The 23162-nt window shown below is 35.6% G+C and overlaps 1 protein-coding gene and 1 long non-coding RNA gene across 6 annotated transcripts in view; both read left to right on the forward strand.

Annotated features, from left to right (window-relative positions):
• Positions 1-662: 662 nt before the first annotated feature.
• The window catches only part of LOC127852206 (uncharacterized), a 59043-nt gene continuing 36543 nt past the window's right edge, over positions 663-23162 (forward strand). For 2 of the 5 annotated variants that reach the window (XM_052386091.1, XM_052386114.1), the window contains exons 1-6: positions 663-782; positions 1530-1594; positions 3057-3181; positions 3926-4088; positions 4426-4734; positions 23006-23119. In XM_052386091.1, the coding sequence (XP_052242051.1) occupies positions 1573-1594; positions 3057-3181; positions 3926-4088; positions 4426-4734; positions 23006-23119 (733 nt within the window). In that variant the 5' untranslated portion in view covers positions 663-782; positions 1530-1572. Of the gene's footprint in view, positions 783-1017; positions 1041-1130; positions 1223-1529; positions 1595-3056; positions 3182-3925; positions 4089-4425; positions 4735-23005; positions 23120-23162 lie in introns of those variants that run through there. The other 3 variants (XM_052386100.1, XM_052386096.1, XM_052386106.1) reach the window with 3 other exon arrangements.
• On the forward strand, positions 5665-7247 carry LOC127852284 (uncharacterized). Its single transcript, XR_008036161.1, has 2 exons — positions 5665-6175; positions 6466-7247. It is a non-coding gene; the product is annotated as an uncharacterized LOC127852284 (long non-coding RNA).

Raw genomic sequence — 23162 nt, forward strand, 5'->3', positions numbered from 1 at the left:
TATATGTATCATGAATATTGCTAAGCCAAATGTGAGGTTGAGTGCTCTAAAACCGGTTTAAACCCCCAATGCTTTGCATTGATCGTTCCAAGGCGGTGACCCCAGCTTTATTCTTTTATGTGTTAATGTTGTTTTGTGTTGTGCTGTTTTATGCTGTTTTGGCAATTGGTCACTTGTCTTAAATAAATTACCAACTAATTGTATATATAATGAAAATGCAATACTGCTCCAGCAGCTGTAGTTTCCCTTCTTTATATTAAGTTATACAGAAATTTATGAATTACCTGGAAGATGTTTACATTTGGAACTTTTGTAATCAAAACGCGACAATTATGTTTGAATCGAAATCAGATATAGGTCTTTAATATTATAATTCCTAACAATTCAAGTAGTGTTTTTATCCGCCATGCTCTTAGAAAAAAAGATTGTATAAGATCATTTACATATAATTATTGATGTATGGAAAGTTGTTAGTCATGTCGACTTATCAGAACCTACACGCACACACATGTACGGTCGCACGATCGGACAAGGGCAGTGCTTAAAATAAATCAAAGAAATTACTTAAGCCTTCTAAAACATTTGTCGACAACTCCTTTTTCCTTAATCGATACGCCAGATATAATCGATGTTACGCAAGATTCCGGAAATAGTCGATATAGCACGATTGTAACCTGACTTACCGATGGATACTTGTATGAATTGCAATGTTTGGGTATTTACCGTGTAGATTGTAGATAATTATGTTTATTTAGGGATAGTTCACACTTTTTGCAATAAAGGTTGGTGTTTAAAGATTATATTTTGCCATAGTAATGCTCCAGTAAGAAAAAGTGTATCAAAAATGTATTTAAATAGTAAATAACGATACGTTAAGATCTAGTTTCTTTTTCCATTATATACTCGTTATAGTTTCGTTTTCCATTATAAATTCGAGCGGACCTATGTACAGCTTGTTTATGACACCTTATATATTAAGTAAAGATTAAATGTAGTATGAAGGTTTGTTTCATAAGTTCTCTACCTGATACTAAAAAGAGGTAATCGAAGTTGCTAAAAGTTCAATTAAGAATTTCAAGTAATAAATTAGTCGTATTTAATGCTAGAAGGGAGACAACCCAGTACTACCTGTGACACCAATGATTAATAAGTCAATGTCACCACAAATGAACTTAAAATATGTCTTAAGCTGCAGCTCGGCGATTTATACCATATACCCTAGGTAAACAAAATTCTTTCTAAACACTTCGTTTATTTTTTTATATGTTATCTAGTGATAAGTATTCTCATGTGGTATTTGGCAATAAATACACAAGTAGCACACGTTTATCAGTTATTTAAGCGTAAAGGTTGGACTATTTTTCATGAGCAAATAATTCATAACCATAAAAAATCGTTATTGACAAGTCTAGACATTTGACTTTGTATACAACTTTAAAGTATGAAGGCATTTCGATGTAAATAAGCAGTAAGTCTGCTGACGATGTGGACTATATTGTGGACACACATATACATCATTTTCCTTTCAGATATACTGATGTCCAAATGTAAACTCGTGAACAAGTCGCGTTGATGATGACTTCATACCATTTGAGTAAGTTGGCTTTGCAGCTTATCTGGACATTTCATGGTGAGCTTACATTCTCCCCTTTACGACGTTGATTTTAAACATCCACCATGTGAACATCTGGCACATGCAAGAAACTTATAGCAAATATTCCTGGTCGCGTTTAAACATTTTTTTTGTATTTAAGAGTGACTTTTGCGACCATGATTAAAATGATCTCAAATACAAAAAAAAATATTTAATGCATTTTATATCCACATGAATCTTAAAAACAAGTCAAAACTGGAGGCCAAATTTATCAAAACTTCAAGAAAGGTTTTTAACGGACTAGGAGTCCTTGAAAAAAATTTGTAATACTGCATGAGCGCTCTAGAAATTGCGCTGTTTGCCACAGAGTCTTTAAACATTAAACTGAAAGTAGGTCACGTCGAGTTTAAAACTACTACACCGAGCTATTGATAAAACTCTACTTACACGGCCGAATAGCACAGTTGATAAAACGCCTGGTGAACCTGACACATTTTATAGAATTAATGATCAACCATTCAAGCGTAAATAATCGTTTACATAACAGGATTGCTGTCATAACTAAGTGGGCACAAAACATAATATAAATTTAACATCGTAACGTCGTGTTGAGTTGAGGCCCAGATAAAACATAAAAAGATAATCTTACGACTCTTTTTTGTCTTTGATTTACGAATGTTCTAGTTTTATAACCAAACTTGCAGAAAGGAGTAGTACTATTTATAAATATTAGTTATTGATAGCAGCAAAACTAACACAATGACACATATACATAATTCTCGTTGTCAGTGTTTCAAGAAATATCGGTATAAAAACGGATACACTATATGCTGCAAAATTTGTCTTTCAGATTTTTAACACATACAAATTAATCACACATATCGAATACTATTGGTACAAATTTCAAATATGAACGAACATTTAAATAATAAGCTCAAATCGAATTTCTAAGAAGACAACAAACACTCAGTTATTGTGAGCTGTTAACATTATGTTAACGGCTAAGGTCGAATTCGGGCCACTCGATAACTTTGTTTACAGGTGTCTTCAAATATTAATAACCCAGAATGTGTATTAACTAATTAAGAGTCGGCTACGAATATACGTATGGTTTAAGTTAAATATATCTTATAACGCCTTACAAAAAGGCTTTACGACCAATCATCTTCTTGTTTTATTATTGAGTTTACGAATGTGCCACCGTTAAGTTACTAAAGGTTTGTCCATCCATCAAACCTGTGAGTATGTTCACAATAGGTTTTGATTAGAATACGCTATGTACGTCAAAACATACACATGCGTAAATAACACTTTCTGTTTTGACCGGTTTGAGACTCATGAATGGCCTGCAATACCACTATTGACATCTAAACAAAACCATGTAGAATTCCGATACGGAATCCCTTTGCGAAAACAGAAAAATACATACGAATATATGTCAACAAATTATATGTTTCGGTAGATGATGACGGTTGCCAACGCGTGTTGTCTAGAGCTCACAATGACCTGATGGCAAACATAGATGTAGACAAAGCGCTAACGTTTCTTGAGGGCTTTCTGAAGAAAGACGACGTGGTTGATATCAAGGTAGACAACACACGGCCTATAATTTGTAAACAATTGAGATTTTATACGGTATAATTAAGCTGCAGTGGTCGTCGTCTTCTACGATACTACTTAAAAATACCCCGACTACTTTTAAGTATACTACACTATACTCTGGGTACAAAAAAAAACTTACGGAACCGACCATACACCTGGGTACATTTTAGTGTATGTCCGTACCTCGAGTACTTTGAAGTATACTTGATACTATCCGAGCTACATGTATTTATTATAAGTAGTACCATAGCCGACAATAACCATCCGAGCATTACTTTAACCAAACTTCAGCTGGATAATAAGTATGTAAAAGGACATTGTGCTTCTAAGTCTGGCCACGACACATTTGTAGTTCACTCCTTATGTGTATGCGTATCTTCTATATTTTCTCTCAGCTAAATAATTAGGAGTTGAATACGATGTATTGATCGCAGCTTATACGTGTCCGCTGTCCTCAGCAGGTTGTCAGTACACAGACGTACGATATCTATTTGGAAGCAGACTCTAATACAGAAGGATTAAACTAGGCCTTTAACTTTCATTTATACGAAAGTCGTGCTCGAAAAATGTGGAATGATAAAACCCTCAGTTGTATGGTTTTGTATATAACCATTTTAACAGTTATTGGCGCAGCTTGAAATCGAAAAGGAAGGCCACACATGCAAATGTGCTTACATACTTATTATTATTTTTTACACTGGTAATGCTTGTTTTCATTTTATTTTACAGAATTTATTCACGAATAGAGCAAAATGTCGTGTGTTGATTAGAGGGATATGTAAAGGTGGTGTGAACACCTACAGAAAGTTCAAAGAATACCTAGTCAGATACCACAGCGATTTGTTGAAGATCCTTGAAAAGCATGAAGAAGAACCAACTTTGGAGCACCCAGGTAATGTCAAATATACACTGATTTGGTCCCAAAATTATCTACTAGCATTGTACATGCATGTGTATGATTTAGTTTTGTCATTATACGTCTTTAAACGAATCAGAAATGTGTCCCACTCATCAACAAAACTGAAATTGAAATATATCTCTTTACTTCATTAAAAAGAGCATATAAATACAGTTTTAAATATGATATATGATTGTACTCTCTACATTTAGAATGACTCAACGACCGACTCTTTTTTATGTTTCGAGTTATAACTAATAACATTATGGTTCATTTCGCTTTCAATCAAAGTGTTACAAATGAACTGAAAAATTAATTCTGTTTTTGGCAGATAACGAAGTTGTAAATTCGAGCACACAGATTACAGACATCCATCTACAACGAATAACACTTCGGATACACCATAATTTTGACCTCTTATCAGCCAATTTGAGGATTGCAGAACAAACCGTAAAACAAATTAAGAAAGACTACAATTATTCTCATTACGAACAAGTTTATCAAATTCTGCGTGAATGGAAAGAACAAAACAAGTCTGATGCTACATATGGGTTTCTAATATCTCAAGTACAGAAGTGTCCTGGACTTCGGCCCTTGAAGTTGTCGGATTTCGGTAGACAGACACTCGAGGATGATGGAGGTTATATAATTGTATTACTTTTATCATATTAAAATTGAAATTTAGCAAATCATATAAGGCTTTAGTGTATTATAATGTAACAAATCAAAATATGCGAATTAACAAAATTACAGTACACCCCAAACCTGAAAAATTAATTTTATTACACCGAAACACACACCTTTTAAAGTGTTCATAATTATATTTTTTTCTAATAACCTGTCTTTTTGGATACAAATTTCTTCTGATAAACGGATAACCGAAAAATTAAGAAATAAATCCGCTTAAATTTTCCTTTCCTAATGTAGAAACGACAACAGCTATTGATTTGAGCAATTAAAGTGCATGTGCTTTTTATAGAGTTGTTTACATGCATGTACATTTTAGCCATTACTGAAAGATTTTAGTCAGTATTTTAAAATGTAAATAATATTTTATTGCTTAATTATATAAACACATTTATGAATTTTAATTTGTATAATAAATCTAATCATATAAACATAGAAGAGAAATAAAAAAAATGACAAGCATGTTAATTAAGTTGCAAATTAACACATTCATAAGTTTCGGCTTTGTCGTATCAATTTAATTTTATTCAAATACAGGAGAAAGTAATAATTTGACAATGATTCTACCTTTTATAATGATTATGTTACTAATCTGCATACAAAAAAGATTACTCAGGAAAAAACGCGTATGAATAAGAAGGTGTACTGGTAAATACATCCACATTTTACTGAACTCTTATTAACACTTCATATGAAAGCAAACATGAAGCAAGAGTTTTGAAATATAAAAAAGGCTAGGTAAAAAGTATTAAATGACATTAACCACTAATAATACCTTCAAAACATACTTCAGTTACACATTAACAAATTAAATGGACCCCTCTGTATTGTAAGTATCAAAGTGCATCAATTATTAAGTGAGTTGTAACGTTAAATTACCAAGTATTAAATTAAAATGTACAATAACGAGATTTATCGACCGATGTTTGATGCTTGACCGCTAATGACATACAAACGAAATTACCAGCCGATTGAAGAATATTATATACGGAATGGCAAAATCTAATTGGCGTTGTATACCTGAGGCAAGGCAATGAAGTGACTGTGGTAAAACTAATCATAATTGCCAGGTTTATGCGTAACTGTCTTTTAAAAAATGTATGAAATTTGGGTTATGTCGTTGCTAAGGAAATTCGATTTTAATATTTATACAATGATGCCCAAAATTTTCGTAACTTTACATAAAGAAAGAAATCAAGGTTCATTCGCCAAATACCTTTATTATGCCCCCCTTCGAAGAAGAGGGGGTATATTGCTTTGCTCATGTCGGTCGGTCGGTCGGTCCGTCCACCAGGTGGTTTCCGGATGATAACTCAAGAACGCATACGCCTAGGATCATGAAACTTCATAGGTAGATTGATCATGACTTGCAGATGACCCCTATTGATTTTGAGGTCACTAGATCAAAGGTCAAGGTCACGGTGACCCGAAATAGTAAAATGGTTTCCGGATGATAACTCAATAATGCATATGCCTAGGATCATGAAACTTCATGGGTAGAATGATCATGACTTGCAGATGACCCCTATTGATTTTGAGGTCACTAGGTCAAAGGTCAAGGTCACGGTGACCCGAAATAGTAAAATGGTTTCCGGATGATAACTCAAGTATGCATACGCCTAGGATCATGAAACTTCATGGGTAGATTGATCGTGACTCGCAGATGACCCCTATTGATTTTGAGGTCACTAGGTCAAAGGTCAAGGTCACGGTGACCCGAAATAGTAAAATGGTTTCCGGATGATAACTCAAGAATGCATACGCCTAGGATCATGAAACTTCATGGGTAGATTGATCAAGACTCGCAGATGACCCCTATTGATTTTGAGTTCACAAGGTCAAAGGTCAAGGTCACGGTGACCCGAAATAGTAAAATGGTTTTCGGATGATAACTCAAGAACGCATATGCCTAGGATCATGAAACTTCATAGGTAGATTGATCATGACTCGCAGATGACCCCTATTGATTTTGAGGTCACAAGGTCAAAGGTCAAGGTCACGGTGACCCGAAATAGTAAAATGATTTTCGGATGATAACTCAAGAACGCTTTTGCCTAGGATCATGACACTTCATAGGTACATTGATCGTGACTCGCAGATGACCCCTGTTGATTTTCAGGTCACTAGTTTATTCTGTTTTCACACTGTCCAGTAAAGAGACTTACAAATTGAATTTTTGACACATGTTCATTCATAATGATGTATAAGCCTTTGTTTCTGTGCCAGTAAATACTATGTTTATGGAAATGACGTGAGAATTCAACATTTAAAAAACCAATGTAATATGATATGTAATATTATATGGCAACAGGACAGTTGTGATTTGCTGGGTCAATTCTATTTAGCTTGACCATCCATGCGGTTGATAGCTTTGACAAACTGGTGGTCTGAAACATTGAGAAAATGTCACGATTCACTGACAATAAATCTAACATGTAATTCTTGCTACGCAACTTGCATTTAATTGTGTCAATTCAAATTATACATAAAAATATAATTAATTTTTAATCTGCTTGTTAATTGAAAAACAGCAACACAGTTTGTATGTATACAACAATGTAAATACATAAATAGGATCAAGCATATTAAAATATCAACTTAGATTTAGTTTCCTTTACTGTACAGGATTTGTGAAGTTAGGTTAATATTTGTGTATTGAACAAAAATAACAACAGTGTAAAGAAAAGTTAATTTGTGGATGTTCTATCCAAACCCTGAGAGTTCAGATTTCCTCAAATGCCAAGTAAAGATTGTAAATTTCAACCCACTCCTCTGGTTAGTTTTCAGAGGCACATATAATTAACTTTTGAGCTTAGTGTCTCATTTGTACATGCATTACTGTATTAACTCCAAATCAACTAGTACAAGTGGTAGGCCAGTATTACATGGACTGGTGTTCACTGTTTACACAGTTTCACAACCCCATCTGATACTGGTCAGTATCTTGGCAAGTGGCCAAAGTTGGAAGCGGAATTAATGGTCTATTACATAACTGACTTCTGTGTGTGGTAAACACATGATACTGGTCTTGTGGTCAAGTTGCACTTGTATACATTTGCCCAATACACAACACTAGCCTTGGCTATTTTTAATCAGATTGCATTGCTATCTATGGTTGTCATTGACTAGGGGAGTTAACTGCTATAAATAACATGTTTCATTACCATTAATATATAAAACATTACAAATTGTTTGCACGTTTCACATATTGTAAAATAAGTCAAAATGTGTGAAAGGAATCCAAAAAATCAAAGACTCAATCATATAATGGATATAATTGATTAGTATAGGTCCTGATTGGTTTTTGCACTATTAATTGGATACATTTCACAGGTCATTGACATACAGTGACAAAAAACATATTCACACAATGGCTGTCACTACAACGGAGAGCCCATATGGGGGGCATGCATGTTTTACAAACAGCCCTTGTTATTATTTTATTTTTGAAATACCGTCCAACCATCGCACCCAAGAATCCCCTCCCCCCCCCCTCCCCCTCACCCACCCCCCCCCCCCACCCCGAATTTATTTTAATGTTTTTGCTTTTTTTTCGGATTTTTTTAAGATAATGTAATAAATGTCCTCACCCCCACACTATACACCCCTCTTCACTCCACCCCTCCCTCCTTTTTGATTGAAATTGAGAGTCCCTTCACCTTTAAAAAGAAAATAGATGAGCGGTCTGCACCCGCAAGGCGGTGCTCTTGTTCTGGAATGTCTTGTTAACGCAAAATAAAATAACACTTAAAAAATATGTTTATAAATATCAAATATAAGGTCTTCAAAAATGTCTAAGAAATTTTTTATCTTACTGTCTCTGTAAACACTTGTGTCTTTTCGGCCTAGACCGTCAAGTGAGGAACTTATTCTCGCATGAATATGTAAACAATAAAATGTATGTCGTAGCCAATGCTTAAGCAGTTTTGCTTCAATAATATTTTGTTTACACTTTTTATGACACTCTCATGTTATATAGTGATGTTCTGTATTTACAATGCGGGTTAAAGAGATCTGCGAAGAACTACTTTGCTGCGCATGAATTAAGCGGTAATCGGAGTTTTGGGAATTTGTTTTTTGGCAGCCAGTCAATTCGGATAAGCTCAGAAGTTGGTTTCATTACTATGGTCTTGGGGCTCTGCCCCAGTCCAAAAAGCACAACTTAACAGTCAAACAGTGGAAGCCGTGTTTTTAGACCACGACTGCCTTTGATAAACTATGGAATAAGCAAATATTCAGCTTCTTTATGAGTAAGGAATAGAGGGTACCATGCTGAAATGGCTATCAGCGTTCCTTAAAACTCGTAAAATTAAGGTGCAATCAAACATCCGAGGCAGTGGAAACTGTCAACGGTTGCCCCCAGGGCAGTGTACTGTCGCCGATAATATTTTCAATTGCTATTAACACGCTAGACAAAGCAATACAGGAGCATAACTCTGCAAATAGTACCGATCGGATACAGTTATCACTCTTCGTAGATGATAGTGCGATATGGGCCACATCTAAATCACCGAAATTAGCCATAAAGAAAATACAAGCTGCCCTCACTGCAATAGAAAAATGGAGCAAACACTATGGTTTTCTAATTAATCCATCAAAAACACAAGCCATTTTATTTTCTGCCAGTGCACGAATCCCAAAAATGTAACGACCTTCCGCATCTCACACTATGCGACATACCACTTCCGTTCCTCGAAATCATTACGTTCCTAGGAATGACATTTGATAAACAGTTAACCTGGAAAGATAACATAATTAACCTAATTACTCGATGTAAAAAGACCTTCTTTTTTTTAAAGCAATTCAAAGACACAACTTGGGAACTGACAAAAAACCTCATGCGCATATATCCACTATCTGGGCAAAAATAAATAATGGTAGCATCGCGTACCACTCTGCTAGCGACTCACTACTAACTACGTAAAACTATCTGATTCGCTCAACGCTTTGCAAAGGTTAAAAGCAGGTACATCAAACACGCGACCTGACACAATATATTCTGTGTTAAAGGAAATAACTAAATTAACAACTAAACAGATCTCGCTTAAATTTCTTTGGAATCCGAGTCACGTAGGTATTTTGGGAAATGAACACGCTGACCAACTCGCCCGCGTAGGATCTCATGAGGGTCTACCTTCAAACCTACAGCCTAGCGCACGCGAACTGATCGCAATAATTAACCAGAAAGGTTATAGCGAACAGGACCACCGCTGGTCAATATACTGCGGTGATCATGATTTCCTGCTATGTAACAACCGTAGTCATAAGATCTACATATACAGTCCAATTAAACGGGAAGATAAGGCTTACATGTACACGCGCCTGAGACTTGAGGTGTCGCGGCTGCATGGGGACTATTACAAACCCCTCCCCTGTCTGCAATGTAACATTCCTAATACGTTTGAGCAGCTTTATACCCCACAAACAAAGTTTAGGGGGTATATAGGAGTGAGCTTGTTTCTTTTTATGTCCGGCTAACACCGTGCAACACATATATCTGAGCAGTGGTATACTAGCGGCCTACAAAAACACTTAATATAGATCAAAACTTTTGTCGATGCCGCCCAACGACATCGCCTCACGGTTGCGGCTTCATGCGTTTAAGTTCCTGCGTGACACGGGATACCTAGATAAAATATGACCCTTTTGCTGAAACGTTCACTTGAGAGCGCGCGCAGTTCCTTTAGTAGTAATAGCGATACTAGCGGTTCTCGTTTAAACACCATACACTCTATATAATGTACTTATCGGTATATATTCAAACAAATAATCACTTACACGCAAACTTGTGATAAACCTCCCTTTAATTAACAAATTAACTGCCCTATGACCATTTGTACTGAATTTATAAAAAAGACGCAAACTGATGACCGCCTACTGAAACCAATCAGTCGAAAGTAACACCCGCAAACAATTTGAATAACACCTTGCTACTTAATTTTCCTACCCGGTGAGATCTTCAGAAAATCACTACCGTCCCCTCTGTATCGCTATTACGTTCGTACCACGTTGCCTGTGCCGATCGTTCCCCAATCTATTCTCTGACTATAAGCAGCACTAAACAAGACAGTGATGACGGGCTGAAAGGGAATACCCATAAGCCCAGTTGTCTACACACTCACTACCACGTACCACGTGCCCTTGTCGATCGTTCCCTTCATTAAACCAATGGGTACATATCTAAAATTACCGTGAAAAAAAGATATACCGTAATTACTCTATGTTTTCGGACACTAATTTTTTTTTTCGTCTCCGAAAACTTAGATACGACAAATATTCACAAAATACAGGTGTCCGAAAACTTAGAGTCGAAAATCGAAGTGTCCAAAAATAGCGTCAATTAGATCAACGGGTATCCGGTGTTTTTTTGCATACCCGGACAGTCGGCACCCTGTAAATTTGTCGACCCGGACAATCGTATCAACGACTGCCGGTAATAGCACACGCTTGTAAAATACCATGCCGTATAGTATAAATTACAGTTATATATGTTTGCACTGCATTTTAAATCCTTTTAAATGCTTAATTTATTGACAGAAAGTTACTAAAAGGTAGTACTTTGACCAACGAGTTCAAAGATGAGCATGTGATGTACCGATACTAGCTAGTATGAACCTGTAATTAACATAATAAAAAAGCAAACTATGAATTCTTTGTTTGTTCATTTCCGATAGTTGTTGTCTAACACCTTCCAATGTTCGTAAAACTTGCAATAGGGTGCGTCACACTTTGAAGCGTTTAGTATTTGTCACAGTTATTTTTCTGAGAAGGGGTAGTACCATTGCGATAGATAATTGAACTGTTAATTGGCACTACCCCTGGTAATTGTCATAACGCTTATGCCATCGGGCGAAACCATTGTTTAATACCGGTTTACAAGGTTATTTTGTCGCATAATTGATGCATTTAATGTCGCATAATTGGTGTATTTCATGTATATTCCTTGTTCGGTGTAACTGAATACATAATATCTGTCTTCATGAAGAAATGCATAAATGGGCATCATATGTCGTCGTCAAATTAGACGAAAAAAATGCACCAAGTTATTGCCCATGGCTGGGTTCACTAATTAGTTATGTCTATGGTAAGCACGTGCGCACTGTTAATTTGTGTATATTTTCATGTTAAATGACAGGTGAACTTTCATATATGCAGTTAAACAAACGTGGTCTCGCTTAATTATTGGCATATATATGCACAAGATGTGTAAGTCACACATAAAGCCATCCCGTATCAGGTAATTCAACTCATGTTAAAGTCAATCATCCAGACAGCCGTCACCCAATTTATTTGTCCATTATTGTATAAATTGGTATCTGCGTTGTATGAAGAAGAGTCTTACTTAAACGGCCGAACATACAAGTCGCATTATTGCTGGCTTTCGCGGGATGGGCCCGTTGCGGGCTTCGCATGTATCTTGTATTTGACAAACATTTTGGAAACGTTGTGTTGTGTTAATAAGCAGAAATAAAACGCAAAGAAATCAGAAATGAACTTTGTTGGTTACTGTGTGTTCTCCACGAACAATACGCAATTACGCTACACAGTACATTTTATGGAGCCGTGTACCATGGATACGACCGAAGTACGAGCACAAGTGCGATCACGTGCCGAAAAAATGAAAACATCACAACCACAACGCGACATGAATTCAGGTCAGTTGTTTAAAAAAATTGTGGCAAACTTGGAGAGGGAATTTCAAAATTTATAAAGTAGAAAATGAAAGTAAAAGGCGTCATGACAACGAAATTTTTAAGAATTGTTTTAAAGAATTTAATGTAGTTAGATGTTTAAAAAAATAGTGTTGATAATAAATTATGTACGAACAAATTTAGCAAATATTAAAATCATGCCAATTTTGCATTTATCGGTACATTTTTATAAATATCGGGAAATTAAGAATAAAATAAATAAAAAAGAAAGTAATTTAAATTTACAGAATTTTCTGAGTTATAGAAATAATGAAATTAGAGGCGAACAAATCATTGAGAATATTTAAAGAATTCTGAATAAATTGTGTATGATTATAATAAAGATTGTATACGAACGTGCGTTTTTTTGCGCACAAATCCATTTTAAATTGTTGGTATTTTTTATAAAGTTCCATTTAATTAAAACGTACAAGGAAATAATAATATCTTATATAGTTTTGTTTATTATTTTAATAAAGAAACTTTGGCGGTGGTTTTATTTATTAATATAGTAGAAAAAACTCGGAGATGATACAAATATTCAAAGAATTTACCTAGTATTTTACATTGGCAGAATTAAGAATTTAGGAATTTAGATTATTTAAGACAGTTTTGTTTCTTATTTTAATAAAGAAAATAAGGCGGGTTTTGTTTATAAGAATGATAGAGAAAATTAAAGAGGACGAATAGATAAAATTATTGGAAAATTTAAAAATAGTTTTCCGAATTGTAAAAGAAAGAAAATAGGAAATAAGAAAAATAATGTTAATTGCGAATATGAATAGGGCAGACACTTAAAAAAAAATTTATGTAAATATGTATATACGTCATTGTGTAGATTGCAAATGTATGTAGGATATCGGTAATATTGAAGGTCTTGAGTAATTTTAAGTAAGAATTTAATGCGATCTGACGCGTATAGCGCAGTGAAAATATAACGATATGTACGCATTAAATTTCTAATATAATTGTTTAAGGGTTACAATTATATTTTATGAGCACGGCTGACTGATCAGCGTTCGGACATACCGAGCCCGAGGTTGTGATAACCTTAGCGTCCTCATGAGTAAGAGAATTTATCCCTGTGCCATCGAAGCAAATTACGCTATGGACAGAAGATGCGATGTCGCATAAGAATTATTTGAGTAGTTCGATTAGGAGCAAAGACCTGAATTTTGAAGTATACCGATACGTGTTCTTATATTATGAATGCATATATATAAAAGTCTGCCTTGTCATATTTGCGCATTTTTACAAGTGCACAGGTCAAACATGTCAATAAATCTATGCCCAACGGCAAAACTATAGTGATAAAGATGAGGTTTATGAAACCATGATATGAACAGGTACGTCTATCATTACCCATTACTCTAGGTCAATAAAGTGGTGCGCGCCTGTCAAAAATTTACCGGCCGCACGTGCGTAAAATGATTATGCCTAAGGAGGTACACAAGTCATATTAAGTAAATGGCTTGTCAGATGTCAAACTGTCATGTACTTATCCGAAGTTTGTTTTGAGGAATTGACGAATATTTTTTCGTTGTAAATAATTTATTTTTTTGAATAAGATATCACAGTAAGTTGTCATGACGATATTTAACAATAAATAAGGGGATATTTATAAATGTTTGCCATGATTTTGAACAACTGATACTTGTATCACCACGACGCAGATAAAAATATCGAGATTTGAAGACAACGCCGAAGAAGAGCGACTTCGCGAGAGAGCGCCTTCCACAACGAATAGAAGAAACAAACAACATAATTAGAATGGAACATCACGGCGTTTACTCTCAAAGTGAATACCTGGTTCTATCGCTAAAAGAAGACCAACGCCAGAAGATTTCGAAGGACAACAAGTGACGCAACACTGGACACAATACTTGTGACGTTAAACACTATAGAGTAGATGCAGCCGTTCAACTGTTTGACGTGCGTAGATAACGCATTTGGAATGATACTTCCGAGGCCTAAGACATCAAGGAGAACACTGCTATAGTTAATACCTCGTGAGCATTATGGCAAATAGAAGATCTTAATGTCCCAAGAGAAATGAAGACGCTGGAACCAAGAACAAAAGTACAATCAACAACAACAGAAACAACAATGCGATCACAAAGGTTTAAACATACGTCACAATTGATAAGCAACGCGGTACGCATCAACACCATATCCAGAGACAATATCACGATGGATTCAACAACAGAAACAACGACGTGATGACGGCTGGTTCAGCGACAAAAACAACAGAAACCACGATGACATATCCAGCCTCGATGTGAACCTTGATACGCAGATGAGTGCAATCGACCACGTGCGATTTGCCTACACAGCTTGGCGATAGATAGAGCTTCTTCACGACAGCAATGGTAGATAACATCACCCATGAATCAACATAGACAGAAAACAACAAACCAAGACATCTACTTGACAGCAACAGGTACATATTCAACCCGGGCAATACCTTCTTCGAATGGACAGCACAGGAGGTCACTAGTCAAACAACGCCTGTAGTGTTACGTGGACAATCGATCAACGTCATTTAACATTGATACATGATATTGTAAGACACTTGTCATTCAGGATTCGATCTTTCTAAAGATTTTAAATCATAAAATATAAAATCTTTCTTTAATGAAAATGAGGTGTGTCGCATAATTGATGTATTTCATGTCGCATAATTGGTGTAGTTCATGTATATTCCTTGTTCGGTGTAACTGAATACATAATATCTGTCTTCATGAAGAAATGCATAAATGGGCATCATATGTCATCGTCAAATTAGACGAGAAAAGTGCACCAAGTTATTGCCCATGGCTGGGCTCACTAATTAGTTATGTCTATGGTAAACACATGCAGCACTGTTGATTTGTGTATATTTTCATGTTAAATGACAGGTGAACTTTCATATATGCAGTTAAACAAACGTGGTCTCGCTTAATTATTGGCATATATATGCACAAGATATGTAAGTCACACATAAAGCCATCCCGTATCAGGTAATTCAACTCATGTTAAAGTCAATCATCCAGACAGCCGTCACCCAATTTATTTGTCCATTATTGTATAAATTGGCATCTGCGTTGTATGAAATACAGTCTTACTTAAACGGCCGAACATACAAGTCGCATTATTGCTGGCTTTCGCGGGATGGGCCCATTGCGGGCTTCGCATGTATCTTGTATTTGACAAACATTTTGGAAACGTTGTGTTGTGTTAATAAGCAGAAATAAAACGCAAAGAAATTATAAATGAACTTTGTTGGTTACTGTGTGTTCTCCACGAAATGAGGTGTGTCGCATAATTGATGCATTTAATGTCGCATAATTGGTGTATTTCATGTATATTCCTTGTTCGGTGTAACTGAATACATAATATCTGTCTTCATGAAGAAATGCATAAATGGGCATCATATGTCGTCGTCAAATTAGACGAAAAAAATGCACCAAGTTATTGCCCATGGCTGGGTTCACTAATTAGTTATGTCTATGGTAAGCACGTGCGCACTGTTAATTTGTGTATATTTTCATGTTAAATGACAGGTGAACTTTCATATATGCAGTTAAACAAACGTGGTCTCGCTTAATTATTGGCATATATATGCACAAGATGTGTAAGTCACACATAAAGCCATCCCGTATCAGGTAATTCAACTCATGTTAAAGTCAATCATCCAGACAGCCGTCACCCAATTTATTTGTCCATTATTGTATAAATTGGTATCTGCGTTGTATGAAGAAGAGTCTTACTTAAACGGCCGAACATACAAGTCGCATTATTGCTGGCTTTCGCGGGATGGGCCCGTTGCGGGCTTCGCATGTATCTTGTATTTGACAAACATTTTGGAAACGTTGTGTTGTGTTAATAAGCAGAAATAAAACGCAAAGAAATCAGAAATGAACTTTGTTGGTTACTGTGTGTTCTCCACGAACAATACGCAATTACGCTACAATTTACCCAATAACGCAAATGTGATGGTCCGTTGCCCTCAGGCATGCACCTGCCATGTTTTATGATGTTAATCTAGTTGTTTAACCCCATGATCGAAGTGTCATTAGATATCGAAAACAGGACCGAAATTTTGAAAAAAAGCGCTGTACAATATACTGTCCGAAAACTTAGAGACATTAATTGTGGACGAAAACTCGTGTGTCCGAAAATTAAGACTCACGAAAAATAATTATTTTTGCAAAAAAGGGTGTCCGAAAACTTAGAATGTCCGAAAACATAGAGTAATTACGGTACAACGAGAATTGGCTGAATATTAGTCATACGCATAATCCTACCTATCTATTGCCTACGTACCCCGAACCATAACCTGTCAATATTCTCAACTATTCTCTGACTATAATCAGCACTAAATAAACCAGTGATGACGGGATGAAAGGGAATACCCATAAGCCCGGTTGCCTATGTCAGTCAAACACTCAATACCTCTAACGATAAAAACTAAGCAGGACACCGACGACGGGCTGAAGGCGATTACCCATAAGCCCTTATGTCGTTGCCCTGCTTACACACCAATGGTAGTGGCCGGGGACAGGCTGATATAACGCATTGCAAAACTCGCACACTTAAACGACGGAAGGGTACTCACAATACACATTTCATTAGGCCGAATGACCACTGTGGTCACACTTTAATAAAATCGCTTTATGTAACAAAACCAGGGTTCCACGAGACCCTCTTACCTTCCCTCTCTTAAGCTGTAACTAGCTACCGACTACGCGTATAACAAAATTCCATCCATCGGTGCAATATGCAATAAGTGCGAACATGGGTCCACCTCATCTACCCACAGTGTTCTCTTAACAAAAAGTACGCGCACAGAAAGTGTAAATAATGTTGTATCTAAATATGACAGCTTTATGTTAGATTCAAAATGTAGTTATATGTATTATAATATTTTGGGTAGAGCATGTCAGCGGCGCTAGCGGCGCACACCTGGCGAATTTCCATGACGCCCGCGCGCTTTGGCACTGATGACATGAACCACTTAGCATTCAAAATTTTAAAAAATGGTGGCGGTTTACACTTGTCTATCGCATGCTCTCTCGTACTTTTCTCTTTAGCATTTGGCTTACAGTGCTTGATATTTATACCCCCATTACCATTGGTAATGGGGGCTATATAGGAGTTACTGTGTCTGTCTGTCTGTCTGTCTGTCGGTCTGTCCCAAAAAATTCATCCGATCTTCACCAAACTTGGTCACAAGTTGTATCTAGATGATGTCTAGGTCAAGTTTAAATATGGGTCATGCCGGGTCAAAAACTAGGTCACGGGGTCACTAAGTGCGCTTTAAACCAAAAGTTTGTCTGGACCATAACTATGTCATCTATCGTTAGATTTTAAAATGACTTGGTACATTTGTTCACCATCATTGGACGGTGTGTCGCGCGAAAGAATTACCTCGATATCTCCAGTGTCAAGGTCACACTTTGAGTTCAAATGTTCAATGCTTGTCCGGGCCTTAACTTTGTCGTTAATTGTGAGAATTTAAAATCATATGTAACATTTGTTCAACATCATTGAACGGTGTGTAACGCGAAATAATTACGTCAATATCTCCAAGGTCAAGGTCGCACTTTGAGTTCAAAGGTCAAAAATGGCCATAAATGAGCTTGTCCGGGCCATAACTATGTCATTTATTGTGAGATTTTAAAATTATTAAGCACATTTGTTCACCATCATTGAACGGTGTGTCGAGCGAATAAATTACGTCGACATCTCCAAGGTCATGGTCACACTTTGAGTTCCACGGTCAAAAATAGCCATAAATCAACTTGTACCGGCCATAACTATGTCGTTCATTGTGAGATTTTAAATCATTTGGCACATTTGTTCACCATCATTGGACGGTGTTTTGCCCAAAAGAATTACGTCGATATTTCCAAGGTCAAGGTCACACCTTGAGTTCAATGGTCAAAAATGGCCATAAATAAGCTTGTCCGGGCCATAACTATGTTGTTCATTGTGAGATTTTAAAAAAAATTTGCACATTTGTTCACCATCATTAGACGGTGTGTCGCGCAAAAAATTACGTCGATATATCCAGGGTCAAGGTCACACTTTGAGTTCAAAGGTAAAACATGGCCATTAATGAGCTTGTTCGGGTTATAACTATGTCGTTCATTGTGAGATTTTAAAATCATTTGGCACATTTGTTCACATATCATTGGACGGTGTGTCGCGCGAAAGAATAACGTCGATATCTCCAAGGTCAAGGTCACAATTTGCATTTAAAGGTCAAAAATGGCCATAAATGATCTTGTCCGGGCCATAACTATGTCGTTCATTGTAAGATTTTAAAATCATTTGGCAAATTTGTTTACCATCAATGTACGGTGTGTCGTGCGAAAGAATTACGTAAATATCACCAAAGGTCAAGGTCACACATTGAGTTCAAAGGTAAAAAATGGCCATAAATGAGCTTATCCGGGCCATAACTATGTCGTTCATTGTGAGATTTTAAAATCATTTGGTACATTTGTTCACCATCATTGGACGGTGTCCCATGCGAAAGCATTACGTCGATATCTCCAAGTTCATGGTCACACTTTGAGTTCAAAGATCCAAAATGGCCATAAATGATCTTGTCCATGCCATAACTATATCATTCATTGTGAGATTTTAAAATTACTCGGTACATTTGTTCACAATCATTGGAGAGCATGCAAAATATTCTGTGTCAATGCAGCATGTGTGGGTATACGTCAAGTCTGTGACAAAGCTCTAGATGTTAAATGGGAGACAAGTAAGCAGTAAAATTTAGGGGGAAAAATGGTAAAATCGCCCTGCATTTTTCTCTCAAAAGAAAAAAAAGAGACTACTATAATATCACCACATGTCTTCATATAAAATGTACCATGCCCCTCTTGAAATATTAAATTGCATATTTGTATCTCAGTGTTCGAGTATTGATTTATATTGACGGGCAGCATTAATACTCCATTCAATGCCATCCTCTAATTACTCAGAAACTACTTCTTTCTAATAATTCCTTAGTCTCATCATGCAAGTATTTATTACTAAGTTTTCATTCACTGCTCATATATATGGTTTTTATTTTTGTGTGCATTTGTTTAACTAATACTGTAAATACTATCCTAACTGACTAACATGTCTTCTGCGAGGGACATTAATTGGGGGTGCAGTATATCGGTGCTCTACACCGGGCTGTTAAAAGAACCAGTGACGCCTCTGGAATCGGGGCGTTTCCTGTACCCCGCTCGATCCCCCACATACACCTCTCTTGGGGCGGAGAGCACAGTAACAACACACACAATTTGATAAAGAAACTGTACACAATCGTTTATAAACATGATAACGGTAGTAATAATTATAATACCAATAATGGTGGCAGTACGGAGAATAACAATTATAATGATGATGATGATGGTACTTATAGCGATGATGGTGATGATTACTACCAGTAAACATTAAGGTCTCATTGGCCAACATGCACTGGTGTATTTGTACTCAAAAAATAAATATAAAAAAAACCTGGGAAGCCGGGATAAATTTGACCAATGGGAAATTAATCACCCCTAAATAATAAGAAACTCACGTTAATAGGTCATCACATCCTTCAGGCGTATTATCTTACTTTGGGTTCTAATTAGTATTTTAGTTATATAAATTACAAAGCTAGTCCCAAGGCTAAAAAGGCAGACTTTTATCTTCAAGACGTCGAGCCAACTTTAAAGAAAAAAAATACAATGACTCTGGTGTATGTGCACACAGCACAAGGTGGGATATTGTCATTCTTTGACAACGGAACTGTTTAAGAATGATTTACATTCTCTGTGAGCCTAAATAAACTAATCACAAGACGAGATAAGAGATCAGCTTGTATTCCAGTCATGGACCTTTCTAGGCATTTGAAACAAAAATAAAATAATAACATGCAATGTATAATATCATATTTAAAACAACGAAAGAAACTACGGCTTGAATTTTCTTATCTGTTTAACACAAACAAGTGAAGATTGTTAAACTAGTAAAATGCCTTTGCATTATAATAACAAAACATAAACTTATGTCAGACTAACAACTATCAAAACATAAACTAATGTAAGAATAACCACTATCAAAACATAAACTAATGTTAGACTAACAACTATCAAAACATAAACTAATGTTAGACTAACAACTATCAAAACATAAACTTATGTTAGACTAACAAATATCAAAACATAAACTAATGTTAGACTAACAAATTAACTATCAAAACATAAACTTATGTTAGACCAACACTTATCAAAACATAAACTAATATTTGACTAACAACTATCAAAACTTAAACTAATGTTTGACTAATAACTATCAAAACATAAACTAATGTTAGATTAACAACTATCAAAACATAAACTTATGTTAAACTAACAACTATCAAAACATAAACTTATGTTTGACTAACAACTATCAAAACATAAACTTATGTTAAACTAACAACTTTATTAGACTCACAGGTGGTTTGCGTGTGGCTGTGATAATAATTAGTGAAAACATCATTTTGAATGATTAATAATCATATAATAACGAAAAATTAACTTTTCTGAAGAAAAAAAAATCATTATCAAATATATATATACATAACAAGGTATTAGGGCTGTCACGATTCACCGGTATATCGGTATATCGCGGTGCATGTCGTGAAAAAAATCGCACCGCGGTACGGCGTTGCCGCACCGGTTTTTTTAATATTATTATATAAGCACAGATATAAATACATTACATAATTATTTTGATATAGATATTGTTTTGAAAACTGTAGAAGCGATTCAAAAGGGCTAAATAAATAATCCGTTAATATCCAGGTCAAGCAAGCGCTTCCACTGGTAGATGTTTAACTTTCACGTTAAAAATACGGCGATGTATGGGTCCGTACCTTTTTTGGAATTTGGGACAGATTTCCTTTGCAAATAAGTTCATAATTATCCAAACGATGTTTACTCTATTTCTTATTTTCTTTCTTTAGTATATCGATCGTTCAAAGCATGGCACTTCCGAATCATGTTATCTTAAGATTATGAATTAGTCGAGGAAGAGTCAGAACGCTACGGATTTTCAATACTGGGCCTGCTGACTCCGCATTTTAAACATGCCCTTGAAGCGTTCGAATTACACAGATTTAGTCACAGCTATTGTAAACAACATGGCGGACATTTTAGAAAAAGACGCGAATAACAATAACAATAACAATGACTACTTCTATCAAGTTTATTACAGTTTCTTTTACAGTTTCTAGTCATACTATGATACCAGTGTTTTCTGATTATTGAGTTCAATAAAGTTTGTAAAACTTGTTATTCTGCTGTTTTCTTCACAGATACATATTCTGTAAAATATCGATACAGTGTTGCCGTACCACGATATACCGCGGTACGCTCACGGCGTATCGTGACAGCCCTACAAGGTATTCAACTCGAGATCAACCGAAAACAGGGTGCATCGCTTTGAACAAAGCGATGCACCATGTTTTCGGTTGATCTCGAGTTGAATACCTTGTTATATATATATATATATATATATATATATATATATATATATATATATATATATATATATATATATATATATATATATATATGATAGTGAATTTTTTTTTTCATAAAAGTTGATTTTTCTTTATAATATGATTATTTATCATTCAAAATGATGTTTTCACTAATTAATATCATAGCCACACGCTAATCACCTGTGTATGGTGGCAAATGCTTATCCAACAAAATTTGGATGGCCAACGTCGAAAACATGCAGTCTGGTAACAGCAAGTATTAGGGATGAATTTACAAGGATTGTTGTCTTTCAGTAAGTGAATTATAGCCAATGTTCAAGCTTAAAAATGCCCAATGCTAAGGTATAATACCTTCACACTGCCTTCATAAAGCCTTATCAAAAACATATGTTAAAATATTAAATATTAATTTTAATCAAATGTTCAATATGACACGTGTTTCATATAAAGATATACAGGGAGTCAATCTCCAGAGTGACATATACATGGTGTTTATTAATGATTTATACAAGTATAATATTATTCTAGTATGTTAAACCATAACAATAACATGAGTAAAACCTTTTATATGTTGACACACTTAAGGACACCTGAGCTCATAGTGCTTTACGTGAGCTATTGTGATTACCCTATGTCCGACATTCTTCGTTGTGCGCTGTACGGTGTGCGTTGTGTGGTGTGTGATGTGCGTCGTCATGTTTGAGGTTTTGACCACTTAAGAAGCCATGTTTTTCATCCGATCTTGATATAACTAAATCTGTATGTTTTTGTAGACAGTATCTAGCCCGAGTTTGAATCTGGTTTACAATCGTCCTAAATCTAGGTACCGTAATAAGAAAATTAGTTCACGGTAATACCACGAAAATAAGCAAATAACCTCTATATATTGTATGCATAAACAAAGCATTAAAATACCAGTAAAATATATTTTGGTAATATAAATAATCACATCGAAGGAGCAGGAAAAGGTTTACAATATTTACTAATATTTCATCTTAGTTTAATCTTTTAAGGGCCTCGAATTGAAGTACTTAAATCATACTACGATGAATCAAAACAAATGCATTTTATTGTACTGCTTGTGATGAAACACACAGCTACGGACGAAAACTGGACATTTTTAGTAGGTAGGTGATACATGTCAAGCTAGAACAATTTAGTAATTAGTGT

Source organism: Dreissena polymorpha, chromosome 1 (assembly GCF_020536995.1).
Source record: "Dreissena polymorpha isolate Duluth1 chromosome 1, UMN_Dpol_1.0, whole genome shotgun sequence".
Classification (NCBI taxonomy): domain Eukaryota; kingdom Metazoa; phylum Mollusca; class Bivalvia; order Myida; family Dreissenidae; genus Dreissena; species Dreissena polymorpha.